The 25,577-nt window shown below is 42.2% G+C and overlaps 1 protein-coding gene across 6 annotated transcripts in view; it reads left to right on the top strand.

Moving 5' to 3' along the window:
* The first annotated feature begins 3,558 nt into the window (after window positions 1–3,558).
* The window catches only part of ubr4 (ubiquitin protein ligase E3 component n-recognin 4), a 59,176-nt gene continuing 37,157 nt past the window's right edge, over window positions 3,559–25,577 (top strand). For 3 of the 6 annotated variants that reach the window (XM_063015577.1, XM_063015578.1, XM_063015576.1), the window contains exons 1-38: window positions 3,559–3,683; window positions 7,216–7,313; window positions 7,407–7,510; window positions 7,630–7,759; window positions 8,007–8,146; window positions 9,336–9,438; window positions 9,542–9,683; window positions 9,775–9,899; window positions 10,718–10,845; window positions 10,945–11,004; window positions 11,089–11,279; window positions 12,051–12,150; window positions 12,257–12,394; window positions 12,508–12,625; window positions 13,935–13,976; window positions 14,151–14,338; window positions 14,511–14,667; window positions 15,546–15,631; window positions 15,717–15,886; window positions 16,020–16,299; window positions 16,393–16,531; window positions 16,681–16,760; window positions 17,781–17,909; window positions 18,073–18,255; window positions 18,353–18,475; window positions 18,576–18,805; window positions 19,186–19,304; window positions 20,034–20,131; window positions 20,217–20,374; window positions 20,521–20,727; window positions 21,632–21,733; window positions 21,819–21,919; window positions 22,004–22,391; window positions 22,483–22,546; window positions 22,629–22,820; window positions 23,302–23,372; window positions 23,467–23,659; window positions 24,914–25,147. In XM_063015577.1, the coding sequence (XP_062871647.1) occupies window positions 3,559–3,683; window positions 7,216–7,313; window positions 7,407–7,510; window positions 7,630–7,759; window positions 8,007–8,146; window positions 9,336–9,438; window positions 9,542–9,683; window positions 9,775–9,899; window positions 10,718–10,845; window positions 10,945–11,004; window positions 11,089–11,279; window positions 12,051–12,150; window positions 12,257–12,394; window positions 12,508–12,625; window positions 13,935–13,976; window positions 14,151–14,338; window positions 14,511–14,667; window positions 15,546–15,631; window positions 15,717–15,886; window positions 16,020–16,299; window positions 16,393–16,531; window positions 16,681–16,760; window positions 17,781–17,909; window positions 18,073–18,255; window positions 18,353–18,475; window positions 18,576–18,805; window positions 19,186–19,304; window positions 20,034–20,131; window positions 20,217–20,374; window positions 20,521–20,727; window positions 21,632–21,733; window positions 21,819–21,919; window positions 22,004–22,391; window positions 22,483–22,546; window positions 22,629–22,820; window positions 23,302–23,372; window positions 23,467–23,659; window positions 24,914–25,147 (5,436 nt within the window). The remainder of the gene's footprint in view (window positions 3,684–7,215; window positions 7,314–7,406; window positions 7,511–7,629; window positions 7,760–8,006; window positions 8,147–9,335; window positions 9,439–9,541; window positions 9,684–9,774; window positions 9,900–10,717; window positions 10,846–10,944; window positions 11,005–11,088; window positions 11,280–12,050; window positions 12,151–12,256; window positions 12,395–12,507; window positions 12,626–13,934; window positions 13,977–14,150; window positions 14,339–14,510; window positions 14,668–15,545; window positions 15,632–15,716; window positions 15,887–16,019; window positions 16,300–16,392; window positions 16,532–16,680; window positions 16,761–17,780; window positions 17,910–18,072; window positions 18,256–18,352; window positions 18,476–18,575; window positions 18,806–19,185; window positions 19,305–20,033; window positions 20,132–20,216; window positions 20,375–20,520; window positions 20,728–21,631; window positions 21,734–21,818; window positions 21,920–22,003; window positions 22,392–22,482; window positions 22,547–22,628; window positions 22,821–23,301; window positions 23,373–23,466; window positions 23,660–24,913; window positions 25,148–25,577) is intronic. The other 3 variants (XM_063015581.1, XM_063015582.1, XM_063015580.1) reach the window with 3 other exon arrangements.

Genomic DNA, 25,577 nt, shown 5'->3' with positions numbered 1-25,577 from the left:
GTGACGCTGAGCACGTGCACTCAGCTTCTTTGGACGACCAACGCGAGGTCTTTTGTGAGTGGACCCTGCTCTTTTAAAACGCTGGATGATCTTGGCCACTGTGCTGCAGCTCAGTTTCAGGGTGTTGGCAATCTTCTTGTAGCCTTGGCCATCTTCATGTAGCGCAACAATTCGTCTTTTAAGATCCTCAGAGAGTTCTTTGCCATGAGGTGCCATGTTGGAACTTTCAGTGACCAGTATGAGAGAGTGTGAGAGCAGTACTACTAAATTGAACACACCTGCTCCCTATGCACACCTGAGACCTAGTAACACTAACAAATCACATGACATTTTGGAGGGAAAATGACAAGCAGTGCTCAATTTGGACATTTAGGGGTGTAGTCTCTTAGGGGTGTACTCACTTTTGTTGCCGGCTGTTTAGACATTAATGGCTGTATTTTGAGTTATTTTGAGGGAAGAATAAATTTACACTGTTATATAAGCTGCACACAGACTACTTTTCATTGTGTCAAAGTGTCATTTTGTCAGTGTTGTCCCATGAAAAGATATACTTAAATATCTGCAGAAATGTGAGGGGTGTACTCACTTTTGTGATACACTGTATATTTATCTTGAGTAAATTTTTAATTCCACTACAAGGTAAATCCATTACTGTGTTATTCTAACCTATAGTGTAGCAGACATATACAACCAGTAGATCCAGTCACAGAATCTAATAGTAAAATCTTTGTTAAAATGTATTTACCACACCTGTATTACTTCACTGACCCCTGGTTTTTAAACAGGAACAGTCCTCTCCATTTTGACCAAGGGTATAACCACAGCACTTGCATTCAACTAATGCTTGTGACTGAATCATGTGCAATATTGTTTTTGGTGATGCACTGATATCATTTATTTTTATATACAATGTATTGCCATTTCAGAACACCCCTCTTAATCATGTTAAAGTATTTTAGCCACATCCTTATCCAACAGTTGTAAAACTCCAGTATATTTAATAATAAAAAAGTTTATTGGGTATAAAAATGTAAAAAAAAAAAGACCTAATTTATAAATCCCAAATTTAATGTACACCATCCCAAATATGAATTATTATCCAGTTAACTAATAACCATTAGAGATAATTGGTGTTTTTTTTTCTTCAGTCAGTTAATAAGGTTATTTACATTCATTCATTTTCAACAGCTGATATTTGATTTGCACTGAGACCGGAGCAAGTGAGCTGCCAGACTGCTGATTTCAGACTCACCATCCCTAACCCAAAGTGAATGTGCATGTGGATCTGTGTGCAACATAATGTTTTGTATTATGCAGTTATCCAGGAATCATCTCATAAACTATACTAACATTGTCAGGAAGAGCTTTCAGGGGTGTGTTAGCGTCCAGTCCAGCTCTTTTTTTTTTAGCTCCAGTCCAGGGTGTGCTATTGGATTGCGCCCAGTGATTCCAGGACAGAGACTGCCACGACCCTGACCGGAAAAAAGATCTAAAACATAAAAATGAAATTTGCAAAAATGATATAAAGTCTTAACTTCATATCAGCATGACTTTTGGCAAGAATTTTGGCAACAGTCTGGCAATAGGAATGTAAACAAGCCAGCTTAGACCTGTTTTAAGTGTTAAAGGCGTATGCTACCCTGGTTTAAATACTTTGTTTTTACAATTGTGTTTCATTGTATTATGCAGTTAAAAAACTGCACAGCCAAAAGTATTCGGACACGTGACCATGAACTTTCATCTCAGACGAAAACCAAGTACACTGCCTGGCCAAAAAAAAGGTCACACACTAATATTTTGTTGGACCGCCTTTAGCTTTGATTACGGCACGCATTCGCTGTGGCATCGTTTCCACAAGCTTCTGCAATGTCACATCATTTATTTCTGTCCAGAGTTGCATTAATTTTTCCCCAGCACATCCCAAAGATTCTCAACAGGGTTCAGGTCTGGACTCTGTGGTGGCCAATCCATGTGTGAAAATTATGTCTCATGCTCCCTGAACCACTCTTTCACAATCTGAGCCCGATGAATCCTGGCATTGACATCTTGGAATATGCCCGTGCCATCAGGGAAGAAAAAATCCATTGCTGGAATAACCTGGTCGTTCAGTATGTTCAGGTAGTCAGCTGACCTCATTCTTTGGGCACATAACGTTGCTGAACCTAGACCTGACCAACTGCAGCAACCCCAGATCATAGCACTGCCCCCACAGGCTTGTATGGTAGGCACTAGGCATGATGGGTGCATCACTTCAGCCGCCTCTCTTCTTACCCTGATGCACCCATCACTCTGGAACAGGGTAAATCTGGACTCGTCAGACCACATGACATTCTTCCATTGCTCCAGAGTCCAATCTTTATGCTCTCTAGCAAATTGAAGCTGTTTTTGCCAGTTAGCCTCACTGACAAGTGGTTTTCTTAAGGCTACACAGCTGTTTAGTCCCAATCCCTTGAGTTCCCTTCGCACTGTGTGTGTGGAAATGCTCTTACTTTCACTATTAAACATCTCCCTGAGTTGTACTGTAGTTTTTCTACCACTTGATTTCACCAAACGTTTAAGTGATCGCCGATCACGATCATTCAAGATTTTTTTTCCGACCACGTTCCTTCCTTGAAGATGATGTTTCCCCACTGTACTTCCACTTTTTAATAATGCGTTGGACAGTTCTTAACCCGATTTTAGTAGTTTCAGCAATCTCCTTAGATGTTTTCTCTGCTTGATGCATGCCAATAATTTGACCCTTCTGAAACAGATTAACAGATTATCTTTTCCACGACCACAGGATGTGTCTTTCGACATGGTTGTTTAACAAATGAGAAGCTACTCACTGCATCAGTTAGGGTTAAATAACTTGTTGCCAGCTGAAACATAATCACCCATGCAGTAATTATCCAATGGGAGGCTCTTACCTATTTGCTTAGTTAAATCCAGGTGGTGACCTTTTTTTTTGGCCAGGCAGTGTATATTGTTTTTAGTATTGCCACAAACTTATTATTAATATTATTAATAATAACATAATATTAATAATAGCATTATTAATAACATGTTATTAATACTATATAATTAATCTTATAAAATATTTAGCAATTAGTGTGACTGAAACACTTGAACATAATAAAAAAAGGAGGCGTGTCAATACTGTAGTCCACATTGTGCATTTCCACATATTTAATAACACAAAATGACTTTATAATATTTTCAAGCGCATCTTTAATGTGTACAATACAAAGATACAGAGTTCTTATAGACAAATTGTTTCTTTAATGTAATTATACAGGTAAACTGTGCGGAACACCGATACTTTACAGAACACCGGGGCATTACGTGACCTAATACTGTAATTCACTTTACTTCACAGAATTTGTTGAATGACTTATATGAAGGAAATCTAAATGTAATTCACTTATTACTCTTAAATAAAGTAATCTTTAAAACGTTAGAGCGTTTATAGTAAAACATTTGTTATTTCTACGTTAATCCGTGACGACATGTCCTGTTGTCGTGCGCCCGGCTGATTTACCTCATTTCCTCCCATACAGTCTAATAGCGGATCGCAAGATGGCGTCGAGTGGAGGAGATGGAGAAGCGGAGTGGACCGCGGCGGTGCGGCCGCTTTTATCCGCCTCTTACACGGCTTTCGAAACGAAAGAGCTACCTCAGCTTATAGGATCCATCGTAAACAGGTCAGAGCTGGGAAGACTTTTGGGTTTTGTGCTTGCTCTTGCCCAGAATTGATGCCGAAACTCGGGCTTGTTCTGTGCGCTAGCTCTTTTTAGCAGTAGCAGCAACCGAGCTCGAGCTTTACAGTGCTTTACATCAAGGTTGCGTCCCAAATCGCGTGATGTACACTTAAGTAGTAGCTCTTGGTAGTATTTGTGCCGCACTTGGTTGCCATAGCGTTTAGTAGGCTGTTTAGTAGGCTAGGATGCTATTTGAGACACGACCTGCCAGATTCTGCTTTATCATCACCCGTGTAATAGATATGTGCTCGTGTTTTAGATTAGAAAACATGTCAGCCACCAATTTGACTGATTTTATTTACTTATTCGGATGCTTGTTGTGTATTAAAACTCACAAACTTATCGGTTGAAGCTAAAGTTTTGCAATTAATGCCGTCCATAATTGGCTAGCTAGCTAACGAGCTAAGCTAGCTATCGTTTTTCTGCTTGCTAACGGTTAGCTAGCTGGCTAATGTCAGACATCCGATAGCACCGGGAATGTAAACACTGATTAAACGACGCTAATTGTTTCAGTTTTAAAAATGCGTATTTTATATTTCTTCAGAATTATTTAAAATACTCAGTTACTTAATAAAGCTGGCAAAACATGTAAATGTCAAGCTAGGGGCAAGCGGCTAAACTGGATAGCCGAGCTAACCGCAATCTACTTAATTCTTAGCCAGCTGTTGTGGACAGATATTCAACATACATGTGATTGTCAGATGTGTATAATGTTCTGCCGGAGTGTACAGTTATATGTATTAAAACAGCTACATGCACTGCTGTCAACTCAAGTTTACACCCCATGTGTGTTTCGTATTTGTAGCACTTCGATTTGTTTTGGTCTGTATGTAATTGTCTTTACGATTAGATAGAAATGTCATTAAAACTTTTGCTAAAACAATCAGATCAGGGGGCATGGGGCTTAAACAGTATCGGAGTACACAATGCCTGGTTGGCATGTTTATATGTTTGATCACATTCTAGATCTGCCACACAGAGATCTTCACTTCTTTATAATCTGTACATCTCGGACATGTAAACAAACAAGAGCAAAAAACGTGTTTAACCACTTTTGTTTTTATCTAATAATTCCATCGCATGTGTTTACTTCACACATAACATACATGTCTTGCTATTAGACTTAAATGTTTTGTTCATAAGCACAAACAAATATATTTGGGGGAAAATGAACTTGATTATAGGCTGTCAATGTTACCCCCAAAACAGTTAAAAAAAATACATTCACTTAATTTCTTTACAAACCAGAAAAAGAACAATCTAGGATGATGCCAACAATGGAAGAACTAAGCAACCCCAAAAATCAGAGAATCAAATTTTTAAACACAACAGGACTAAGTAAACTGTACATAGAAACATTTATAACTAAACCTGACAGTGTTTTAATGAGAGGCTGGCAATGTGGCTAAGTGGGTAGCACTGTTGCCTCACAGCAAGAAGGTCCTGGGTTCGATCTCCAGGTGGGGCGGTCCGGGTCCTTTCTGTGTGGAGTTTGCATGTTCTCCCCGTGTTTGTGTGGGTTTCCTCCAGGTGCTCCTGTGTCCTCCCACAGTCCAAAGACATGCAGTCATGTGAACTGGAGATACTAGTAAATTGTCCATGACTGTGTTCGATATAACCTTGTGAAGTGATGAACCTTGTGTAATGAGTAACTACCGTTTCCTGTCATGAGTGTATCCAAAGTGTAAAACATGACGTTAAAATCCTAATAAACAAACATCATTTCAATTAATACATTGTAATACAAATGTCAATTCGGGACTTGTCCGTGCACGTGTGTGTGTGTGTGTGAGGGTGGACGGCTCATATGGTTTTGCTGGGAACTCAACGCTGGCAGGTGAAAAGAAGCATCCGCAGAGTGGACATATGTTGGGTGATTAGGGGGGGAAATCTAGAAGAAAAAACTACTGAATATGGATCTTTTACTTTTGATGTGTGTGGTACTGTTCTACGTTACTGCCACATTCACTACATCACAGTTTTTTGTTCAATAAATTGTAAATTTTTATTCCGCATTGTGTGTTCAATATTAGGGTAATAAGGTAATACTGCCTGTTTGTTTTTCTTTTATGAGGACTTGCGGACTGCATGTTAATATTGTCTACAGTTTGGTTTCATTTCTTATCCTTTTTTTGCTGCAAAACATGACTGAATTGAAACTGAAACTAAACTTTGTGATCCTGGCTGGTCTGTGTGTGAATATTTCCTGCCTGGTTGTCTGTTGTTAGTTGCAGTTGAGTTCATCTCGCTTGGCACAGATAAAGCAGGATGATAATTATTATGATTATTATTTATAACACAGTTAAAAAGACCTTAATGGGCTCGTCCGTAAACTTGTGTAGACTGATTCATAGCACCAGTTATTTATTTTTACAAGTTTCCCAAATCTTGGAATCAGTGTTACTGGTTACTGAACATGGCATGAGCAGAGTTTCACATGCAGTCAGATTCCATACGGACACAAACAGCTTTACTGTTTGGGATTTCATTGAGTAATAATTTCGTCATTTATTAATCAAACAACATAAATCCATTTTAATAAGCCAGCATTTTTCAAAATGATTGTGAACACACACACACACACACACACACACACACACACACACACACACACACTCTCTCTCTGAGGGTTTGGTAGTGGTGAGTCTCAAATCAGCAGTCTAAACTCTCCCACTAGCTCCGCTCTCCATTCAAATCAACCACCAGCTATTGGAAACTCAATAACCTGTTTAACTGACATCATTAAAAGTTTAAAAATTTAAATTAAACAATGACTTCTGTCAGTAACCAGATAATCATTAATATCTCTATTTGGCATGAAATTCCCATAAAATGCTAGCATCTTAGTTATTCTCTTAGCCTTGCTGACATGGCACAAGTGTGCTAGTGTGGGTAGCATAAAAAAAAACCCCAAAGGAGTAGTGCTAGGCTTCTGAAGACTGATGCATTCCCTGTTGTAATCGTTTTACTTGTCTTGTATTTTAGCTTTTAATCCTGGATTTAGCGAGCCCATTTTTGCGAAACATGTTGCCCAATTTTTAATCTACAAGCAAAACTATGACCACCTTAAATCAAACAAACAACAAAACTAGCTTAAACTGATGTACTGATTCATGAGGCACTTGGCTTTTCCCTCATTTTTCTCTCAATCTGGCAACTTCCAATTCCCGATTGTAAATCTGCTGCTTTCAGCAAAACCCTGAGGAGATGTGTCCAATATGCAGCCACTACTTATCACCTGCAAGTGTTGGGTTCACACAGTAAGCTTTACGTGTCCGGGTGATTGCATCTTGCAGCAGGTAGATGCCCTGTCCAGTCTTTTCTCCCTCGAACACAGCTAACTGTGTTTGTGTTGGCAGCCACCCAGTTTGGGTGCTCTGCTGAGATTCGAACCCACGATTACACTGCTGTACAACCTAAGTGCTGTTTTTTTATTTAATGATCATTGAAATTAAAAGCTTTTTTTATTTTTCAGTGAATCTGAGATTCTTCATCATGATAAACAGTACGAGCCGTTCTACTCCTCCTTTGTGGCACTTTCTGCACATTACATCACCACAGTCTGCGGACAAAGTAGGTGCTTTTATAGTAGTGGATTGCTGACTGAATAAATAAATTATTAATTAATCGTCTTACTGTTAAATAATATCTTTTTTTTGTGATCAGTCCCCAGAAATCAGTTGCTGTCAGTAGCTGCAGCATGTAAAGTATTGATTGAATTCTCATTGCTGCGGCTTGAAAACCCAGATGAAGCATGCGCCGTTTCACAGGTGAGAATTGATCATTTTTCCAGCTGTAATCAGTTGTTCAGGTGTGGTAATACAACAGTCCTGCTTCTTTACTTAAACTTCCTTAATGGTTCTTCCCTTTGTTTGCTGTTTATTTCCAGAAACACTTGATTTTGTTAATAAAAGGTCTTTGCACCGGATGCAGTCGACTAGATCGAACCGAGATCATTACCTTCACTGCAATGATGAAGTCTGCCAAACTTCCACAGACTGTCAAGACCCTTTCTGATGGTGAGGGACTTTTCATTATGAGTTATTACATTTACAAGAGCTAATACATTGGACTTAATACATTGAGCCATAAGTATGTTATGTTTTAGCAAAGCAGCTGTCTAGGCAATATCTAGTCATTATTCTTCTCAGAGAAAACCAGCCTTGTTTGCAGTCGGTCACTTGAAATTTGCAGTCTCTTGTTTCTAGCTCAGCCGTCACAAAGCTTGACTTGTCTGTTTTTCTGTCGGCTTGTCTTATTGTCCAGTGGAAGACCAGAAGGAGCTGCCCTCCCCAGTGAACCCCGAGCTACGACAAAAAGAAGTACAAATGAACTTCTTCAATCAGCTGACCTCAGTCTTTAACCCTGACATCACAGTCCTAACCTCGCCCACCGCACACTTGCAGGTCAGCACACTACACTGCCTTCATGCACACTAGCGGTCAAGGATAATTCAGGTTAATCCAAAATATACACCACATGGACAATAGTTTGTGGACACCCCTGCTAATGATTGGGTTTGGGTGTTTCAGCCAGACTCATTGCTAATAGGTGTGTAACATTAATTGTATCTGATAGATCTTGTAGTTTGGTGTGGATGCACTCCACTGGCCTGCACAGAGCCATGACCTCAACCCCACTGAACATATTTGTAATTATTAAAAATGTTAATTGTAAGTTGGACATTTTCGTCCATCATTGGTACATGTTCTTGTGTTCTTTTCGGACCATTTGGGAACAAAATGGGGAAACCATTCCTAGAATTGTTAACGCTGCAAGCATGTGTGGGGGCAACTCCATATTAATGTTTACGATTTTTGAATGTGATGCCCAACAAGCCCCTGGTCAGGTGTCTACATACTTTTGACCATATAGTACGTGTGTTTTTACACTGATGAGTCAAAACATCAGGACCACCCACCTAACATGTTATCAGAACAGCTCTGAGCTGTCAGACCAGACCCCAGTATTGGGGTATCTAGTACCAGGACCTTACCAGTAGGTCATTTAAAGTCAAGTGCAGCCTGGTGCCATCTTTTCCACAGGTAAATAGTGCCCATCTTGACCTTACATCAATCTGATGTCCGGTTCTGATGCATGCGTGTGTCCAACATAGGTACTTTTGGACACTTGGACTGGTCTGGACTTTGGGTTTGATGCTCTGTATGTTGGGGGACACAGTTAATTACCAGTATTAAAATAATCTGAAATTTGAGCCACAATAGCCCTTCTGTTGCTAAGTCCCAGACGCCAGAGCAATTGTCCTTTGGTGTCTTGGAGTCTTGGTAGCCCTTGGTAGTCTGTGTTTTGTGGCGAATACTGTTGGTAGGTACTGACCTTGGCTGCCTGTGAGTTTGGAGATACTCAAACTCAGTCATTTGGCCAAAAGGATGGTCCTATGTCATAGTCACTCGGCTCTTGATGCTGTCTATATCTGCTGCAGTCAACACATGTACTTCGAGTAACTACCGTCAGCCCCGAAATTGTTCTGCTCCTGATCGTGACATGCGCTGTCATGAAAAATTAATTGTTATGCTTGTTTTTGTGGTGTGGTCCTTACTGTTTTGACCGATCTGTGTATATGTTCACTTTCAGGCCGAAGGTGAATGTGATGACCAAACGACGACAGATCAGGCCATTCAGGCCAAAATGAAGAATGCCTTCATCTCACAAAATGTGTCAAGTTTACAAGAATTAGGTGTGTCATTTATTTCCACAACATAATCTCTGTCCATTACTTTTGACACTAGTTTTGAGTTGCAGTTTAAGTTCTAACCTCATCCTGTGTTTCCTTGTATCAGGCGGCTCGGAGAAATTGCTACGCGTGTGCCTAAACCTGCCCTACTTCTTACGCTATATCAACCGCTTCCAGGATGCTGTATCAGCCAACTCTTTCTTCATCATGCCAGCCACTGTGGCAGATGCCACCGCAGTGCGAAATGGGTGAGACAGACCTGCGTTGTAGTTTTAATCAACACCTGAGTGATTTGAATGCTTTTTGGGCACTGATTTTTTTTTTGTGCTTACATTTCAGGTTCCATTCTCTTGTGATTGACGTGACGATGGCCTTGGATACTCTGTCCCTGCCTGTGCTGGAGCCTTTAACTCCTGGGAGACTTCTTGATGTGACTGTGCTAGCTCTGAGCTGCCTCTATGCAGGTTGGTTGACTAATAGCAAAGAATGTATTGGTCATCAGACCAGTGATGCAAATTCTCCCAGTTTCTTTTACCTGATAATCGTCTGTTAATTGCTGGTAAACAGTTAGTATGATGTTAGGATGAAAAGCTTATTTTAAGTTACCAGTTAGTATCAGTAATGTCAAACAGCTGCATTAACTAAGGATAAAAGCTAGCCGCTCAGGTGGCGCAGCGGTAAAAAGAAACGCGCTGCAACCAGGGCTGGATTCTGAGAAGCGTGGTATCGAATCCAGCCTTGCTTTACCGGTTCGAAGCTGAGTGGCTATATGAGCAACGATTGGCCGGTTGCTCATGTGGGGGTTGGGACAAAGAACCGGATGTGGGTCTCTCTCTGTCAGAATGCGATTGCGTTCTCTGCCGGCTGATTGGAGGCGCTTACACAGAGATGGGAGAGGGTGCCCTTGGGGTGTGTCTCTCCGCATGCAACGCTAGGTGGCGCCAAACTCGTCAATGTGTGGGTGGCAAAGATGCATCTGGCTGCTGCTCGTGTTTCGGAGGGAATACGGGTTAGCTTCAATCACCTCCGTCAGGGCAGGGTTCGGCATAGACAGAGAGGAAGCACGATGCTAATTGAACAATTGGATGCGCTAGAAGGGGAGAAAAAGGGGTTAAAAAAAAAACAAAAAAAACTAAGGATAAAAGCTGAGAAAAACTATACATACAAGAGACATACACAGGTCCTCAATGACTTGGTATTTATGGCCTTTATTTTTACTGTTGCTTTAAAAATGTCCAGAATTCTTTCAAATTAAGGAAAGCTGTGTCTTCTTTATTTGCAGGTGTAAGCGTGGCTACATGCATGGCAATTCTGCAAGTGGGCAGCGGGTTGCAACTTCGCACTGCTTCCACTGGCTCTACAAAAGAGGAGGACTATGAAAACGATGCTGCTACCATCGTACAAAAATGTGTATGTGAAAAGTATTTGTACGCTTATGCATTGGGATTCTTTTTTTTTTCCCTTTGGCTTGGTCATTTTGATAAAGTGGGGTTTTGTGTGTTTTAACAGCTAGAGATATACGACATGATTGGACAGGCAATTAGTAACTCTCGTCGAGCCGGAGGAGAGGTAAATAACGACGGAATGCCTATATGTAAACTTAAAACATAATGTAGAACACTTGTTTTGAATTGGTGTGTCTTCTTTTTACAGCATTATCAGAACTTCCAGCTCCTGGGGGCCTGGTGCTTATTAAACAGCTTGTATCTGATTCTGAACTTGAGCCCCACGGCTCTGGCGGATAAAGGAAAGGAAAAAGACCCTCTGGCAGCACTGCGAGTCAGGGACATAGCTACTCGCTCCAAGGATGGGGCAGGATCCCCTAAACTGGGTCCTGGGAAAGGGTAAGGTCTTATGACTGGGTGATGGCTAGAATTATTGCACTATTAAATATATATAATGATTTTGTTAACACATTCCTGATTGTCTAACACATTCCTTTTGATGTAACAGGTTTCAAATGTTCCAAATTGCAAAAATGAATCTGGACTCGTGTTAGAAAGGGGGGCATGTTTTAGGTACGGCTGTTCTCGGGCAGTGTAGGGGTCTGCAGCAGTTGAGGAGATCCAACTGTGTTGGGTTTGTGACTTTCTAGTGTGAAAGCAGGATTAGAGGAACGTTTATGGTGCTTTGATTTAATTGGTGGTTACGGTCATCTAAATTAGCGATTCCCAACCTTTTTTTGCACCACGGACCAGTTTCATATAAGATATAATTTAATGGACCGGAGGGGGTGGGGGGAATTTAAAATAGAATAACAATACTACTCACAAATGATGGAAAATCAGAGGGAAGCCTAAGCTTTTTTTTGCTGCAATGTGACACCTCCATTTAGGGTTGATAGGAGACAATTACACCCAAAGTGTTTTGGAAATGTAAGCAGTGATTTAATTGCTTTTGCAGCAATTTTTTAATTATTTTTTGTGCGACCCGTTATTAAATGACACACAGACCGATACCGGTCCGTGGCCCAGTGGTTGCGGACAACTGATCTAAATAATACTTACTTGGGCCTTTGTTTAAGGACGGTGTAGAGTACATGTTCATTTAGATTCATGAAAATCTTGTAAGCCTAGCCATTGTTTAACAAATAACCTTTTTCCCCCCCTATAAAGGCACCAAGGATTTGGGGTGTTATCTGTCATTCTGGCTAACCACTCGATCAAGCTGCTCACCTCACTATTTCAGGACCTTCAAGTAGAAGCTCTGCACAGGGTAAACACCTACTCTAGAAAATACATTCATCTGATTTATTTCACTCAGGTTTTTAACATTGACGAAGGGGAAGCTCAGTTTACATATATATTTCTTTCTCTTTCAGGGCTGGGCGAGTGACGGACCACCAGCAGAGCTAAACATAATGGCCCAGAGTACATCAATCCAAAGAGTACAGAGGCTGATCGACTCCGTGCCTCTCACCAATCTTCTTTTCACACTGCTCTCCACTTCCTATAAGAAGGTACAAGGCTGCACGGTCCGGAAATCCTCCTCACAAGAAATGTGAGAATTCCAGACATCTCAGTGATAATGTCTCATCTGCTTCTGTTCTCTTTTTTTCCCCCTTTCTTTCAGGCCTGTGTATTACAGAGACAAAGAAAAGGCTCTGTAAGCAGCGATGCCAGCGCCTCCACCGACTCAAACACCTACTACGAAGATGACTTCAGCAGCACAGAGGAGGACAGTAGTCAAGGTAACACATGCATTTGAGTTCTTACTGAATCAGATTTTAAAGACAGGCATAAGAGAGTCAGTTGGCGTTAGTTTGAATAAACCAGAAGTTAGAAGCACACATGCTGGAATGTTTTTAGGCAGATTTTTTGTTAGTCTTTTAATCTAAATTCATCTTGCAGTAGTAAATAGTGATCATAGTCATGTTCAGACAGCAAGTCATGTCTGATTTGGAATGCTTTTCCATTCCTCCAGTACAGCCTTTCTCGACCAGGGTGCCGGGGTCAAAAATGACTTAGTCACGTCCCATTCCATAAATCTGTCACCTTTACATATATTATGTACAAATTGACTACTGGTTAGGATTCCATCTTATCCAGTGGAAAACATTTCTTTATTTGTTATACTCCAGAAAGCCCTCTCACCCAGTCTAACCGTTAGGACACTGTTTAAAGACACAGTCCCATATATTTTCCCATATTTCCAAGCCTTGCATTTTCACATACAGACTTACTGCTCTACTGGTGTACGTTTTGGTCTCTGAGTACAGAGATTTATTATTTTGTATGCATTTTACCCCCTTTTCCTCCCATTTCAGCAGAGCCAATCTGCTTCTGGGGACCCCAACAGCATCCAAGGAGGGTGTATATTCGCCTGACGTGTGCGCGGTCCTACCAATCCCTTCTTATTCACCCATACTTTGGGTGGATTTGCGCGTGAGGTTGGCTTCGTGTACGAAGAGCCACGCCCCAATCTATACGCTTCCACTTTTTGTACAGGTGCTTTGGGCAACCAAGTTCCTTACACAGCAGTATTGACAACCACGCCCCTTAGTCCGGTCTTTCCCACCCGGCAGACTGGAAACCAATTTTGTCGCACAAGCCATACATGATGTATCTATAATAAGTTTAAAGCAATCCATTTCAGATTGTAAAATGTTTAATGTTGACAAGTGACTGTACTGAATGATGTTTAAATCCACTTAAAATCCAATGTGTATACTTGGCATAACTGAAATTTAACACTACATACAAATGTGTCTTCAGATTTCAGCTTCCTGTCTGAATCAGATTTCAGCTTCCTGTCTGAACATAATCTCTAGAGTAGGTTTTCCTAGCAATTTGATTTGCAATGTATTTTATTGGCTGCATTGTGTCAGGGCTGAGACTAGCAAGGAATTGATGCACTTCCTAAAAGCTGCACGCTATAGTAGGTGAACGAGTCAGTCGAGAGCTTAGACTTAGACAGTTTAGGAATGCTGCAGAGTGCTGTTGCACACCAAGCATGCTCGGCTTAACCTGCACGGCTAGTGACAGTGTTCGTTATTTCAGCAGAGAGAAGACAGGAGAGGACAAGAGCAACTTGTGTCTCAGGTCAGCAGATCTCTATATTAGGTCAGCCTTGTAGTGTCTCTATGAACTCTGTTGGCTTTTAAACAATAAAGACATCATATCGTTTTGTACACGGTTTGTAGAGACATCAGTTCTGTCTGTCAATACAACACTAAGAGAATTCACAAATAAACTCTGCTGTCTCTATGTTCACAGATGATGACAGTGAGCCCATTCTGGGCCTTTGGTTCGAGGAGACCATCTCTCCTAGTAAAGAGAAGGTGGCGCCACCACCTCCCCCTCCACCCCCTCCTCTAGAGGCGTCACCGAGGCTCAAGAGCCCCAGCAAACAGTCAGCAGGGGAAAATGGCAACATCCTAGCCAGTCGCAAGGACCCTGAGCTGGTAAGAACAAACTGCTGTGATGTTATAAAATGAAGTGATTGTAACGTTGATGAATGTTTTCTTTTTTTATGGACACTGATGGCCTAGACATTTAGTTCTTTAATTAAGACTTATTGACAAGGATGTATTGTAGAAAAAAATGCCCATCTTATCACTTTTCTTTTTTTTCCAGTTTTTAAGTCTGGCCTCTAGCATTCTGAACTTCATCACCACATCTATGCTGAAGTCCAGAAACAACTTCATCCGCAACTACTTGAGTGTATCCCTCACTGAACAGCACATGGCCACCCTGGCCAGTATCATCAAGGATGTGGACAAAGATGTGAAGGGTGAGTGGGTTTTTTTTGGGCGGTGTTGTACTTAATAAGACCTGTTTAATCAGTCAATCTTTAGATACGTTATTAGTTATATTAGGCAAAGTCTGGTTGGCATGAAAACCTGCAGCCCCTCTGGTTGCTTTGTGGATAGGATTGTACACAACTGGTTGAGATCTCTTTCTGAAGCTCTCTGGTGTGCTAACAATTTGTTAACAAAAAGTCAGTGGATTGTCACAATGCATGAAACCTTAGGTTGAAATAAATCTTGGGCAGATTTTTGTAAGGGTGGGGTGCTTGTCAATCATGTCCTTGTGGACATTTGGCCGTCCGATTGCACTGCTGAGATTTGGATCCAGATCGTACTGGTGCTGCCAGCCACCCAGGCATCTACATAGACATGATGATTGGCTATGTCTGCAGGAAAAAGGGCCGAAGCCCTGAGTCGATATGGCACTCTGTCGAGGGTATCCCTGTCCTGTGCCCACTGTTTCCCAGTAAAAAAGGACCTGACGCAACCCTGACCAGAATAAAGTAAAAGGTGAAAAGTAAAAACTAAATGAAATGATTACGGCGCCCAGGTGACACAACTCTCCGAGTACGAATCTCAGCTCTGCTCTCTTTCGGCTGGGTGCCCTCTAGCGGGCACAATTGGCAGTGCCTGCAGCAGACAAAATTGGTCACCAGCCTGCAGTATATAAAACTGGACTAATAAGTGAGGCACTGAAGAGTACAGTGGCTCTGTCAAATGCATAAACAAAAATGCCAATAATATTTGGTTACCCTGACTACAAACATTCAAACCGATGGTCCTAGAACTACATAGAGTTATGACTACATTCTGGCATTGCTTGGAAATTTTAAACCTTACATGACGTTATGGTTTTCTTCAGGTTCCTCTGATGAAGAGTTTGCATCAGCGTTATACCACTTTAACCATTCTCTGGTAACGTCAGACCTGCCGTCTCCAGCTCTTCAGGTGTGTAGAGCATTGTTTACAGACTTAAGTGATGAATGTTTTTGCCTTGATTTTTGAGTTACACTCTCCTGTTTGCATTTTATAGAACACGTTGTTGCAGCAGCTGGGTGTGGCGCCTTTCTCCGAAGGCCCCTGGCCTATGTATATCCACCCACAGTCTCTGTCAGTCTTCTCCCGACTGCTGCTGATATGGCAACATAAAGCCAGCCAGCAGGGCGATCCTGACGTTCCTGAGTGCATGAAGGTCTGGGAGAGGTGAGACTTCATATTACACTACTCATCACGTGTCCAATCTGTGACCGCTTCTTATCACCTGTTAACATTGGGTTCCCACACAGAGCCGTATTGTGTATTGAGATTAGCTAACTATTCTACCGGCTTCTTCTAGGTTTATCGGGACTCTGAAGCAGAACACACTCCAAGGAGCAATGCCCACTGATGAAGACCTAAACGTGGAGCACCTCCAGCTGCTTCTGCTCATCTTCCACAACCTATCGGAAAAAGGTCGGCGCACCGTCCTTACGCTCTGCACACAGGCCATTGCCGAGGTGGCCGCCCACGTGGACTCTCAGCTTCAGTCCGTGCCCCTTAATCTGGCTCGCATTCTTCTGGTTTTTGATTACCTGCTCCACCAATACTCTAAAGCCCCTGTTTACCTGTTTGAGCAGGTAAGATAGATCTCAAGGCCTTGTTTTTGTATTCCTTGTTTATTAAAGAACGTTTGTCTATGGGTCTGATTCCCGAATGTCTCTTGTGAACAGGTACAGTATAATCTTCTGACTCCACCTGTGTCTGGGGCTAGCTCCAACCAGGAGGCGGGTAAGAAAGGCACTCTGCCACTATACTATGGCTTTAAGGAAGTGGAGGAAAACTGGGCTAAGCACTGCTCATCAGATAGAAGTAAGTCCTACCCATATTTTTCAACTTTGTTGCCCTCTAAGATCCATTTTATTTAATTCATTGTGGGTACAAATGAACTAAATATTGTAAAGATTTGTACATATGTAGAAAATGTCTGGGTTGTTAATGTCATGGTTTCTTTTGGATAGATTCTTCAGCACAACCCAAGTTCTACTGTGTTCTTTCTCCTGAAGCTTCAGAAGATGAAAGGAGCCGACTTGACAGCAAGGTAAAGCCAAGTCCAAATAAATAAATCCAGGTCTGATTTATGATCAGAATTTGTTTTAACAATGGGCAGCCTGGTGGTGCACTAGATAGTTTTAAATACTCAACATCATCTGCTCTTGCCTGCATGGTGCTGCCACAAAAAAAGCCAGAACATGGATTGTCTGCAGGTATTCGCTCCTTGGTATGACTGAGTAAAATTGTGCCTAGAGACTATAAGCACTCTTCCGAATGTATAACTGGCTTGCTACCAGTTTCAGGCAGGTCCCAGACACCAGCTCATAGTGATGCAGCTGATATAGATGCCAGAATCTATGATGAATGTAAATGAATGTTACACATGAGTTCAGTCAGTAATAAGAAACTAAATCCGGTGTAGAGTCTTTAGACATCACAGCCAATGGGGATGTGGTCACTGGTGATTTTCAATTAAATCCAGCCATCCAGCTGGCTTTAAAATGCAGGTCTGAGCCATGTAATGTTATAGGGCAGTGTTCCCCAACCACTGGGTCATTTACTACCGGGCTGCACTGAAGTACAGATCACTACATCAGCAATGGAATCACTGCTTCCATTTTCAACACACTTCGGCTGTTATTTTCTCCTTTTACCCCTAGGTGGGAGCAGCGTCTCGTTGCACCGGAAAAAAAAAAGCTAATTTGTGAGCAGTATTGTTATTCTGTTATAAATCCTCTCGTACCTGCTGGTCTGTGAAATTATATCTTGTATGAAACCGGTACGTGGTGCAAAAAAGGTTTGGGACCGCTGTTATAGGGCATCTAACTTCAAAGGTAGAGAAATTTGTACCAAAAAGCTGTGTCCTAAAAAAAAGTTTGTAAAAGATATCAGCCAAAATTGAACCACAGTGGTGCAGGAAAACAACTTGTAGCTATCACTGCCAACAGCTTAAGTACTTAAGTTTTCAATTTGTGCTCTGTTTTGGAACAGATATATAAATCTGTTTGTTTATATATACATATACACATTGTGCTTTTCTTAATCAATTGTGCTGTTTGCATTATAGGTCTTCCAAGTGCTGTTCAGTGGAGCTGTCAAGTATGACAACTTGTATTCCTCTCTGATCTCCTTGCTGGCTGCAGGGTCTCGAGTTGACACATCTAGAAGGCAGGAGAGCAAACCTATCACCCCAGTTGTGAGTCACCTGGACCCTTTTATTGCTGCTTAATATTTAATATCTTTACAAATGTAGGGATGAACATTTTGGTCACTTTGACCAACAGAAATACCATCAGAATAAACAAGCATAGGAAACATCTCCTGATCTATCGTTAATGTAGCTTTTTTTTTTGCCCCAGGAGGCATGCTCTCTTCAGTACTATTTTCTGATACTTTGGAGGATTCTGGGATTGCTCCCCCCATCTAAAGCCTATGTTGAGCAACTAAAGACTGGTAACAGCGACCCCAGCGAGAGTGACATCTTGCACACCCTGAGGTGGTCGTCGCGGCTGGGAGTCAGCACGTATGTTACCTGGATCAAGGTGAGTTCCTAAACTGAAGTATGTTAGAAATAAAAGGTATGGTTAAATTTGTTTTGTTTTCAAACTAATCAGCTGATTTCTTTAACTTTTTTTTAAGGAAAACCTGGTGAAACAGGGCATGAAACCTGATGTTGCCACAGCTCTGATTGAAGTGGTCTCTTCTAAATGCAGTGCAGTGAAATATGATATAGAGCTAGCAGAGGAGTACATGGCAAGACAGGTATATCTCTTCCATTTGAATGCAATCAGTGTGTTTAGTACCCAGCATGTGCTTTACTGTGAAATCAGCTGCTAAATGACTTCTTCTTGATGGATCCTAGATCTCGTCATTCTGCTACGTGGACGCAAACAGCATCCTGCATCTCCATCAGATTCCCTCCCTGCAGACCATTTACACGCTGGATGCTGTCATTTCCAAAGTGCAGGTCTCTCGAAACGAGCATCTCTCCAAGGTTGTTGCAGAGACGGACGCACACACATCCCTGGAGATCACCAAGAATCTGCTGCCTGCTACTTTGCAGCTTATTGACGTCTACACAGCCTTTACCAGGTACGTATTTCTGTGTGTCTGGCTCTTTTTCTGACTTGGAGGGTGTTACAGTGACTCGGGGGGTAGCACTGTCGCCTCACAGCAAGACGGTCCTGGGTTTGATTCCCAGGTGGAGCGGTCCGGGTCCTTTCTGTGTTGAGTTTGCATGTTCTCCCCGTGTCTGCGTGGGCTTCCTTTCCAGTCCAAAGACATGCAAGTCCAAAATTGTCCATGACTGTGTTTGACATTTAAAGACTTAAAATGATGAATCTTGTGTAACCAGTTATCAACTGTTCTGTCATTAATGTAACCGAAGTGTATAAAGCATGATGTTAAAATCCTAATAAATAAATACATTTCTGACCTTGTGTTTTTTGCTGTTGGTCTTGTTTTTGTAATAGATCCTACCTGTTAATGAGCCTTCCTGAGGATGGAGAGAACAAACACACAGAAGCAAAACTGCAGGGCTATTCAGCCGTATTGTCTATTGGCTCCACACGCTGCAAAGCTAACCAGCTTGGTAAGGATGCTGAAAACATTTAGCTTGAATATTTTTTGTACATCTTTTTGACTCTTTACTTGTAATGGGATCAAGTACCTTTACTGTATAGGATCAATTCTTTAACTAATAATCAGTTTAGCTAAATCGGCTGTCAGCTTTTCCTGTTGCGTTCACATTGGCAATGTATAGGAGGGTCTTTACAACCGACCCATACATTCCAGCCGCTTCTTGGGGGATCCCCAGCTGTTTCCAAGCCATCTGTGAGGTATAACTTCTCCAGTGGGTCCTGGGTCTGTCCAGAAGGGCTTGTCTGCAACAGCTCTAACAAATTGGTATTAAAATTTGCATCATTACATGCAACAGGGGGGCTTGGTGGGTAGCACTGTCGCCTCACAGCAAGAAGGTCCTGGGTTTAATTCCCTTGTGTAGTGGTCGGGGTCCTTTCTGTGTTGAGTTTGCATGTTCTCCCTGTGGTAGGCTTCTTCCCACAGTCCAATAACATGCAAGTCAGTTGAGTTGGAGGTACAAAATTGTCTATGACTGTGTCTGACAGTAAATACTTGCAGTGATGAATCTTGTGTAACCAGTAATTACCTGCCCTGTCATGAATGTAACCAAAGTGTGAAAAACATGACATTTATCTTGTATGTTTCTGGCAGAGTTTAAGCGGTGAGGTTTTATTTATAGGGGTGCAGAGACATTTCTAAGAAACTAATCAGATTGGTTGTTTTCTATTTATCATTTCAGGCCAAGCCGTGATGCAGAATCTGCCATCTGCTGTTCAGACCCTATGTGAGACATGGAACAACATTCACACTAATGAGTTCCCCAACATTGGTTCATGGGTATGTGTGCTCCTGCTAGTTCCTTTTCTAACCAGCCTGCTCTGTCATCTTCTGTGGTCTGACCATTTGTATTTTTCCCCCACAGCGAAATGCCTTTGCTAATGACACCATTCCCTCAGAGAGCTACATCAGTGCTATCCAGGCAGCCCATTTGGGCACGCTCAGCAGCCTGTCTTTACCCTTGGCTTCCTCTTTGAAGCACATCCTGCTCACACTGGTGCGCCTCACTGGGGACCTTCTTGTGTAAGTGTAGGAATCTCAACCACTTGTTATTTAAATACAATATTCATTCAAGACCCAAGAATGTATATGACAATGATACTAACTTACAGGTTAAGCTGTTGACGCTTAATGCTGTGGTCATTGAATGTTCTTGCTTGCTTCTTCAGCACCGAGGAGCCGAATCATTCCCTGGTCATCCGCACTCTGCTGCCACTGTTGTTGGAAAGTAGCACAGAGAGCGTGGCTGAGATCTGCAGCACCTCTCTGGAAAGGATCCTGGGACCTGCCGAGTCGGACGCCTTTTTGGCCCGTGTGTACGAGCGCCTTGTTACCGGATGCTACAACATCATCGCCAACCACTCTGATCCCAGCAGGTAAAACGAGATACAGAATGTTTTACAATACTGAACACACAACATGGATTGGTCATTGATTTATTTGATTGATTGATTGATTAATTGATTAATTATTTTATTAATTCCCAAAGGGAAATTGCATTGTTTGATAATAGATTGGATGATGATGATAATCTTATGGAGGCTAACATCGAGCCTTGTACCTGAGAGACAAAAACAAATATATATTTTTTTTAACTTTGTGCTGTAGAAGCGCTCAGGTAGCGCAGCGGTAATACATGCTAGCACACCAGAGCTGACATCTCGAACTCGTCGGTTCAGAACTCAGCTCTGCCATCCGGCAGGCTGGGCGCCTACACAAACAACGACTGATGTTGTGACTGTTGTTCAAGGGGGGTGCCGAAGGGGAATTACAAGCTCTGATGGCTGATTGATGGCACCTGCACAGAGTCGAGGGATAATGAGGATCAGGGTGTGTCTCTCCATACACAAAGCTGATCCACATATGAACTCGCCTCGTGCAGGAAGCGTAATGCAATAGGGTGATTGGATATGACTAAATTGCAAGGAAAAATGCAAAACAAGAAAAACTTTATGGTAGTAACACTTGTTTTCAAACTCAGGTATGCACGACACACTTGCCATGTTCACTGAAGCCTAGCTAGCATTGTTTTACTTCATATTTCCTCTTTGCGATACAGAGAACATTAAAATATTGACCCATTTATTGTCCAAATGATACAAAAATGATCTGCACTGTTTGGTGAATTGTTTATTTGCTAGTACTTATGTTTAAACACTAAGTATTTTTTTAGTTTGTGTATTTCCATCACTTTAGATGCTCTGAAATAAAACTAATACAGACTCTGTAAGCTTCCAGCTTCAAGTTGCACATCTGTATTGAATTGTTTCTTTTTCTCAGCGGTCTGGATGAGTCTGTGTTGGAGGAATGTCTGCAGTACCTGGAGAAGCAGTTAGAAAGCAGTCAGGTTCGCAAAGCGATGGAGGAATTCTTTTCCTTCAGGTACGCACATACCTGTAGTAGTCATATACCCCCCCCCCTCAAAGTAATGCTATTTCATTTCCTGACATTGTTGTTTCTGGTTTAGTGGCGAATTGGTGCAAATCATGATGGCTACTGCAAATGAAAATCTGTCTGCCAAGTTCTGCAACAGGGTTCTGAAGTTCTTCACTAAGCTCTTCCAGCTTAGTAAGTAGCCCAAAACTACAAACACTTAAAGCTTTAGATTGTATATTATGTATCACACTAACGAAATGTGTGCACTGCTTATAGCCGAAAAGAGCCCCAACCCCAGCCTGCTCAGTCTCTGCGGCTCTATGGCACAGCTGGCCTGTGTGGAGCCTATGAGGCTTCAGGCCTGGCTCACCCGCATGACCGCCTCACCACCCAAAGACTCCGACCAGCTGGACACGGTGCAGGAGAATCGCCAGCTGCTGCAGCTCCTCACTACGTACATCGTGCGGGACAACAGCCAGGTGGGCGAGGGCGTTTGCACAGTACTGCTCAGCACTCTCGTCCCCATGGCGACAGAGATGCTAGCAAGCGGAGATGGAGCCGGGTTTCCAGAGCTCGTGGTCATCATGGCTACGCTGGCCAGTGCCGGCCAAGGAGCGGGGCACCTGCAGCTGCACAGGGCTGCTATTGAATGGCTGGGTAGATGGTAAGTCGTAGAGATTGGCAAGTAGTAAACAGCTAATTGGCATTTTTGTGGTGGAGACAGATCATTTAATTGCTTTTTTGGTTGGTTTCAGTAAAAAGTACTTGTATCAGAAGAACGTTGTGGAGAAAGTGACTGCTAATGTATCTCAAGGAAAGGTAAGCAGTATAGTTCTAGTTTAATTAGAGACTTTGACATGTATTAAGTACATATTTATTGACACGCTGTATTGTTTTGCAGCATGCCAGCATGCTGGAGTGTGCATGCCACATCATCTCATACCTGGCGGACGCGATGAACGCTCTGAGGCAGACCAGTGGACAAGGCTCATCCCAGTTACTTATGGAAGGAGAGGAAAAAGGCATTGAGGTGGACTCGGACTGGGTGGAGGAACTGGCTGTGGAGGACGAAGACTCACAGGCTGAAGACTCGGTCAGGAAATGCTCTGCTGTCAGGGGCTGCAAATTGAATCTTTTAATTATTGAGAGCTTTAAAAATTTAGCCTACGTCTAGAGTACAAACAATTAAACTTTAGCTATCAAACGGGGTGTTGTAGCCTAGTGGTTAAGGTACTGGACTAGGTTGCTGTCACACCCCCCATGTTCTTGTAGTGATCCAGGCTTAACCTGACATAGGGCTGTCAGATTGAAAAGTGAACACCTGGCAACCCAGTGCTACGTAACAACCTGCTTTTTTAAAGGCAGATTTTCTTTTTGATTAATGTTGATGTTTTCTGAAATGTAAATTTTTTTTAATACGATTATGTTGTAGTGAGAGTAAAATTAGCAGGAATAATAATCAGAATTAGATATAAATCCAATTCAGATCATCAATGCAAATCTGTCTTTGAGCACATTTGTTACTGGAAGCCTAACCGTCTTGCTTCTGTTGCCATCTTTGTTTTGTCTTGTAGGATGAAGATTCCCTCTGCAATAAGCTCTGTACCTTTACCATTACACAGAAGGAGTTCATGAACCAGCACTGGTAATAGAAAGAAGAATCTCCTTTATGTGCCAACTCCTGCCAATGAAACACTACACTGATTAAAAAGTCTCACCCTTCTCCTTTCCTTATCCAGGTATCATTGTCACACCTGTAAGATGGTGGATGGGGTAGGTGTGTGTACAGTGTGTGCCAAGGTCTGTCACAAAGACCATGAGATCTCCTATGCCAAATACGGCTCTTTCTTCTGTGACTGCGGGGCCAAGGAGGATGGCAGCTGCCAGGTGAGACCGAATACTTCAGGTCATCATGGGAAAAGAACAACAGCGGTAACTTTGGCTTGCAAATCAGTTATCATTGATCGTCATGAACTCATTTCATACCTCCCTCAACCCATCAGATTGCAGTCTACCAATCATGCTAGCTATTATCATGCTTATAGGTTAAACAGCTTGAGTAAAAAGTTATGAAAAGTTGAATTAGAGTTTGTGTCCATGTTAACATTAAGCCATAACATCTCATGCATGTCTCCCTAACCCCCCCCCCAGCCCACAAAAAAGAAAAGAAAAAAAACAATGCATGTATTAACACTGAGTCTATTCAGGTTAAGGAATCCAATGCAGTTTTTAAAGCTCAGAAGCATGTGTTTAGTTTTCAACAGACTTGGTGTGGAGGCAGGATTTCACGCTTTCCCCCTGCAACAGTGACGTGCACGGTCTTGTTAATGCACTGACAGAGAGAAAAGCTTGTGGCCTCACCTATTTATATAGACATCCTGACATCCTGGTCAGGCTAGTGGTCGGTCTGACTTCACCAGAATGACTTCTGCGGTAATGCAGTAACTCACCCCAGATTTGGACGCCAGTCAATCGCAGGGCCTTAGCCATCTTTTACCTCCTCTGTAGACATAGCCAATCCTGAATAGCCTAGCCATCGGCAGGTGCCATACCAGATACAAATAGAGAGTTGTGTCAACAAGGGCATCCGTTGTAAAAACGTTGCTAAATCAGGTCTGCAGACTAGAATGATCCACTGTGGTGACCCCTAATATTACAGGAAATATTAATTTGGAATAAGGATAAAAAAGATGTAGTAGGGCATGCGGGCAGCACAGCCATCAAATGCGCTAACACATAACTGTGGGAGTGTTTACATTTCTGGATAAAGGGGGAATATCTAGAAATAAAAATCTAGCTATTTATTATTATTATTGTTTACTCTCAGAGTGTGTGTTAGCTCAGCAGTTAAGGTACTGAACTATTAATCAGAAGGTTGCTGCTTCAAGCCCCACAGCTGCCAGGTTGGCTCTGTTGGGCCCTTGAGCACGACTTCTAACCCTCAGTCGTTTGGACTGTATGTCGTCACAGTTGGGAGTTGCTTTGAATAAAGGCGTCTGCAAAATGCAAATGTAAAAATTACATTGGAGACCCTTAACTGACTAATTTAAACTAATTAAAACACTTAGTCCATTATCATCCCTTGTTCTCCATGGTACCTCATTTGAAAAACATTTTCAAAGATCAGACCTGGTCAGTATTTATTGTGCTTAGTTATATATTTGTATGTACATATGTTTTAAACAGGCTCTTGTCAAGAGAAGCCCTAGCAGTGGAATGACCTCCACCGTGAAAGAGTCCTCGGCTTTTCAGAGCGAGTTACGGCTGCCCGAGAGTGCCATCCGCCACCAGAGTGCCTCACCCGCCGACAAGGGCAAAGTCACCATCTGTGATGGCAAGGCCAGTGACGAGGAAAAACCCAAGAAGAGCAGTGTGTGCAAAAACATTGAAGGCTGCAGAGAGGACCTGCTCTGCCAAGTTGTAAGTGTGGTGTCCTAATAAATAGAGGCTATTATTGTTGTGTGTTCAGTGGTGGTAGACATTAGTAAAGGGCAAATGTATATGCACGTACATTAAACAATAGGCCATGTTTGAGGGAAGGAAGGTCAAATGGGGTTTTTTCCTGCTGCTGCTGTGATATGCAATCTCCGGGACTGATCCTGGTGCCTGCGTAAGTGGACATTAGTAAAGCTCTCCGTATGCGATACAGCTCTGTGTGAGAACACAAGACTACATTGTAAAACAACGTGTTAGATAAGAAGCGTCCACAAGTTGGATATGTGTTGGAAGCAGCATGCGGAGATTCTGCTCTCCTTGATCAGAGCCAAGATTGTGAAACTGGGACTTGAAAATGACCAGATTGGGAGATGAAGAAGGCGAAATCCAGGTTTAAAAGAGTCTAAACAATCCA

The sequence above is a fragment of the Trichomycterus rosablanca genome, chromosome 19 (assembly GCF_030014385.1).
Source record: "Trichomycterus rosablanca isolate fTriRos1 chromosome 19, fTriRos1.hap1, whole genome shotgun sequence".
NCBI lineage: Eukaryota > Metazoa > Chordata > Actinopteri > Siluriformes > Trichomycteridae > Trichomycterus > Trichomycterus rosablanca.
The sequence above is the reverse complement of the archived record's forward strand: the minus strand, read 5'-3'. Positions and strand labels throughout refer to the sequence as shown.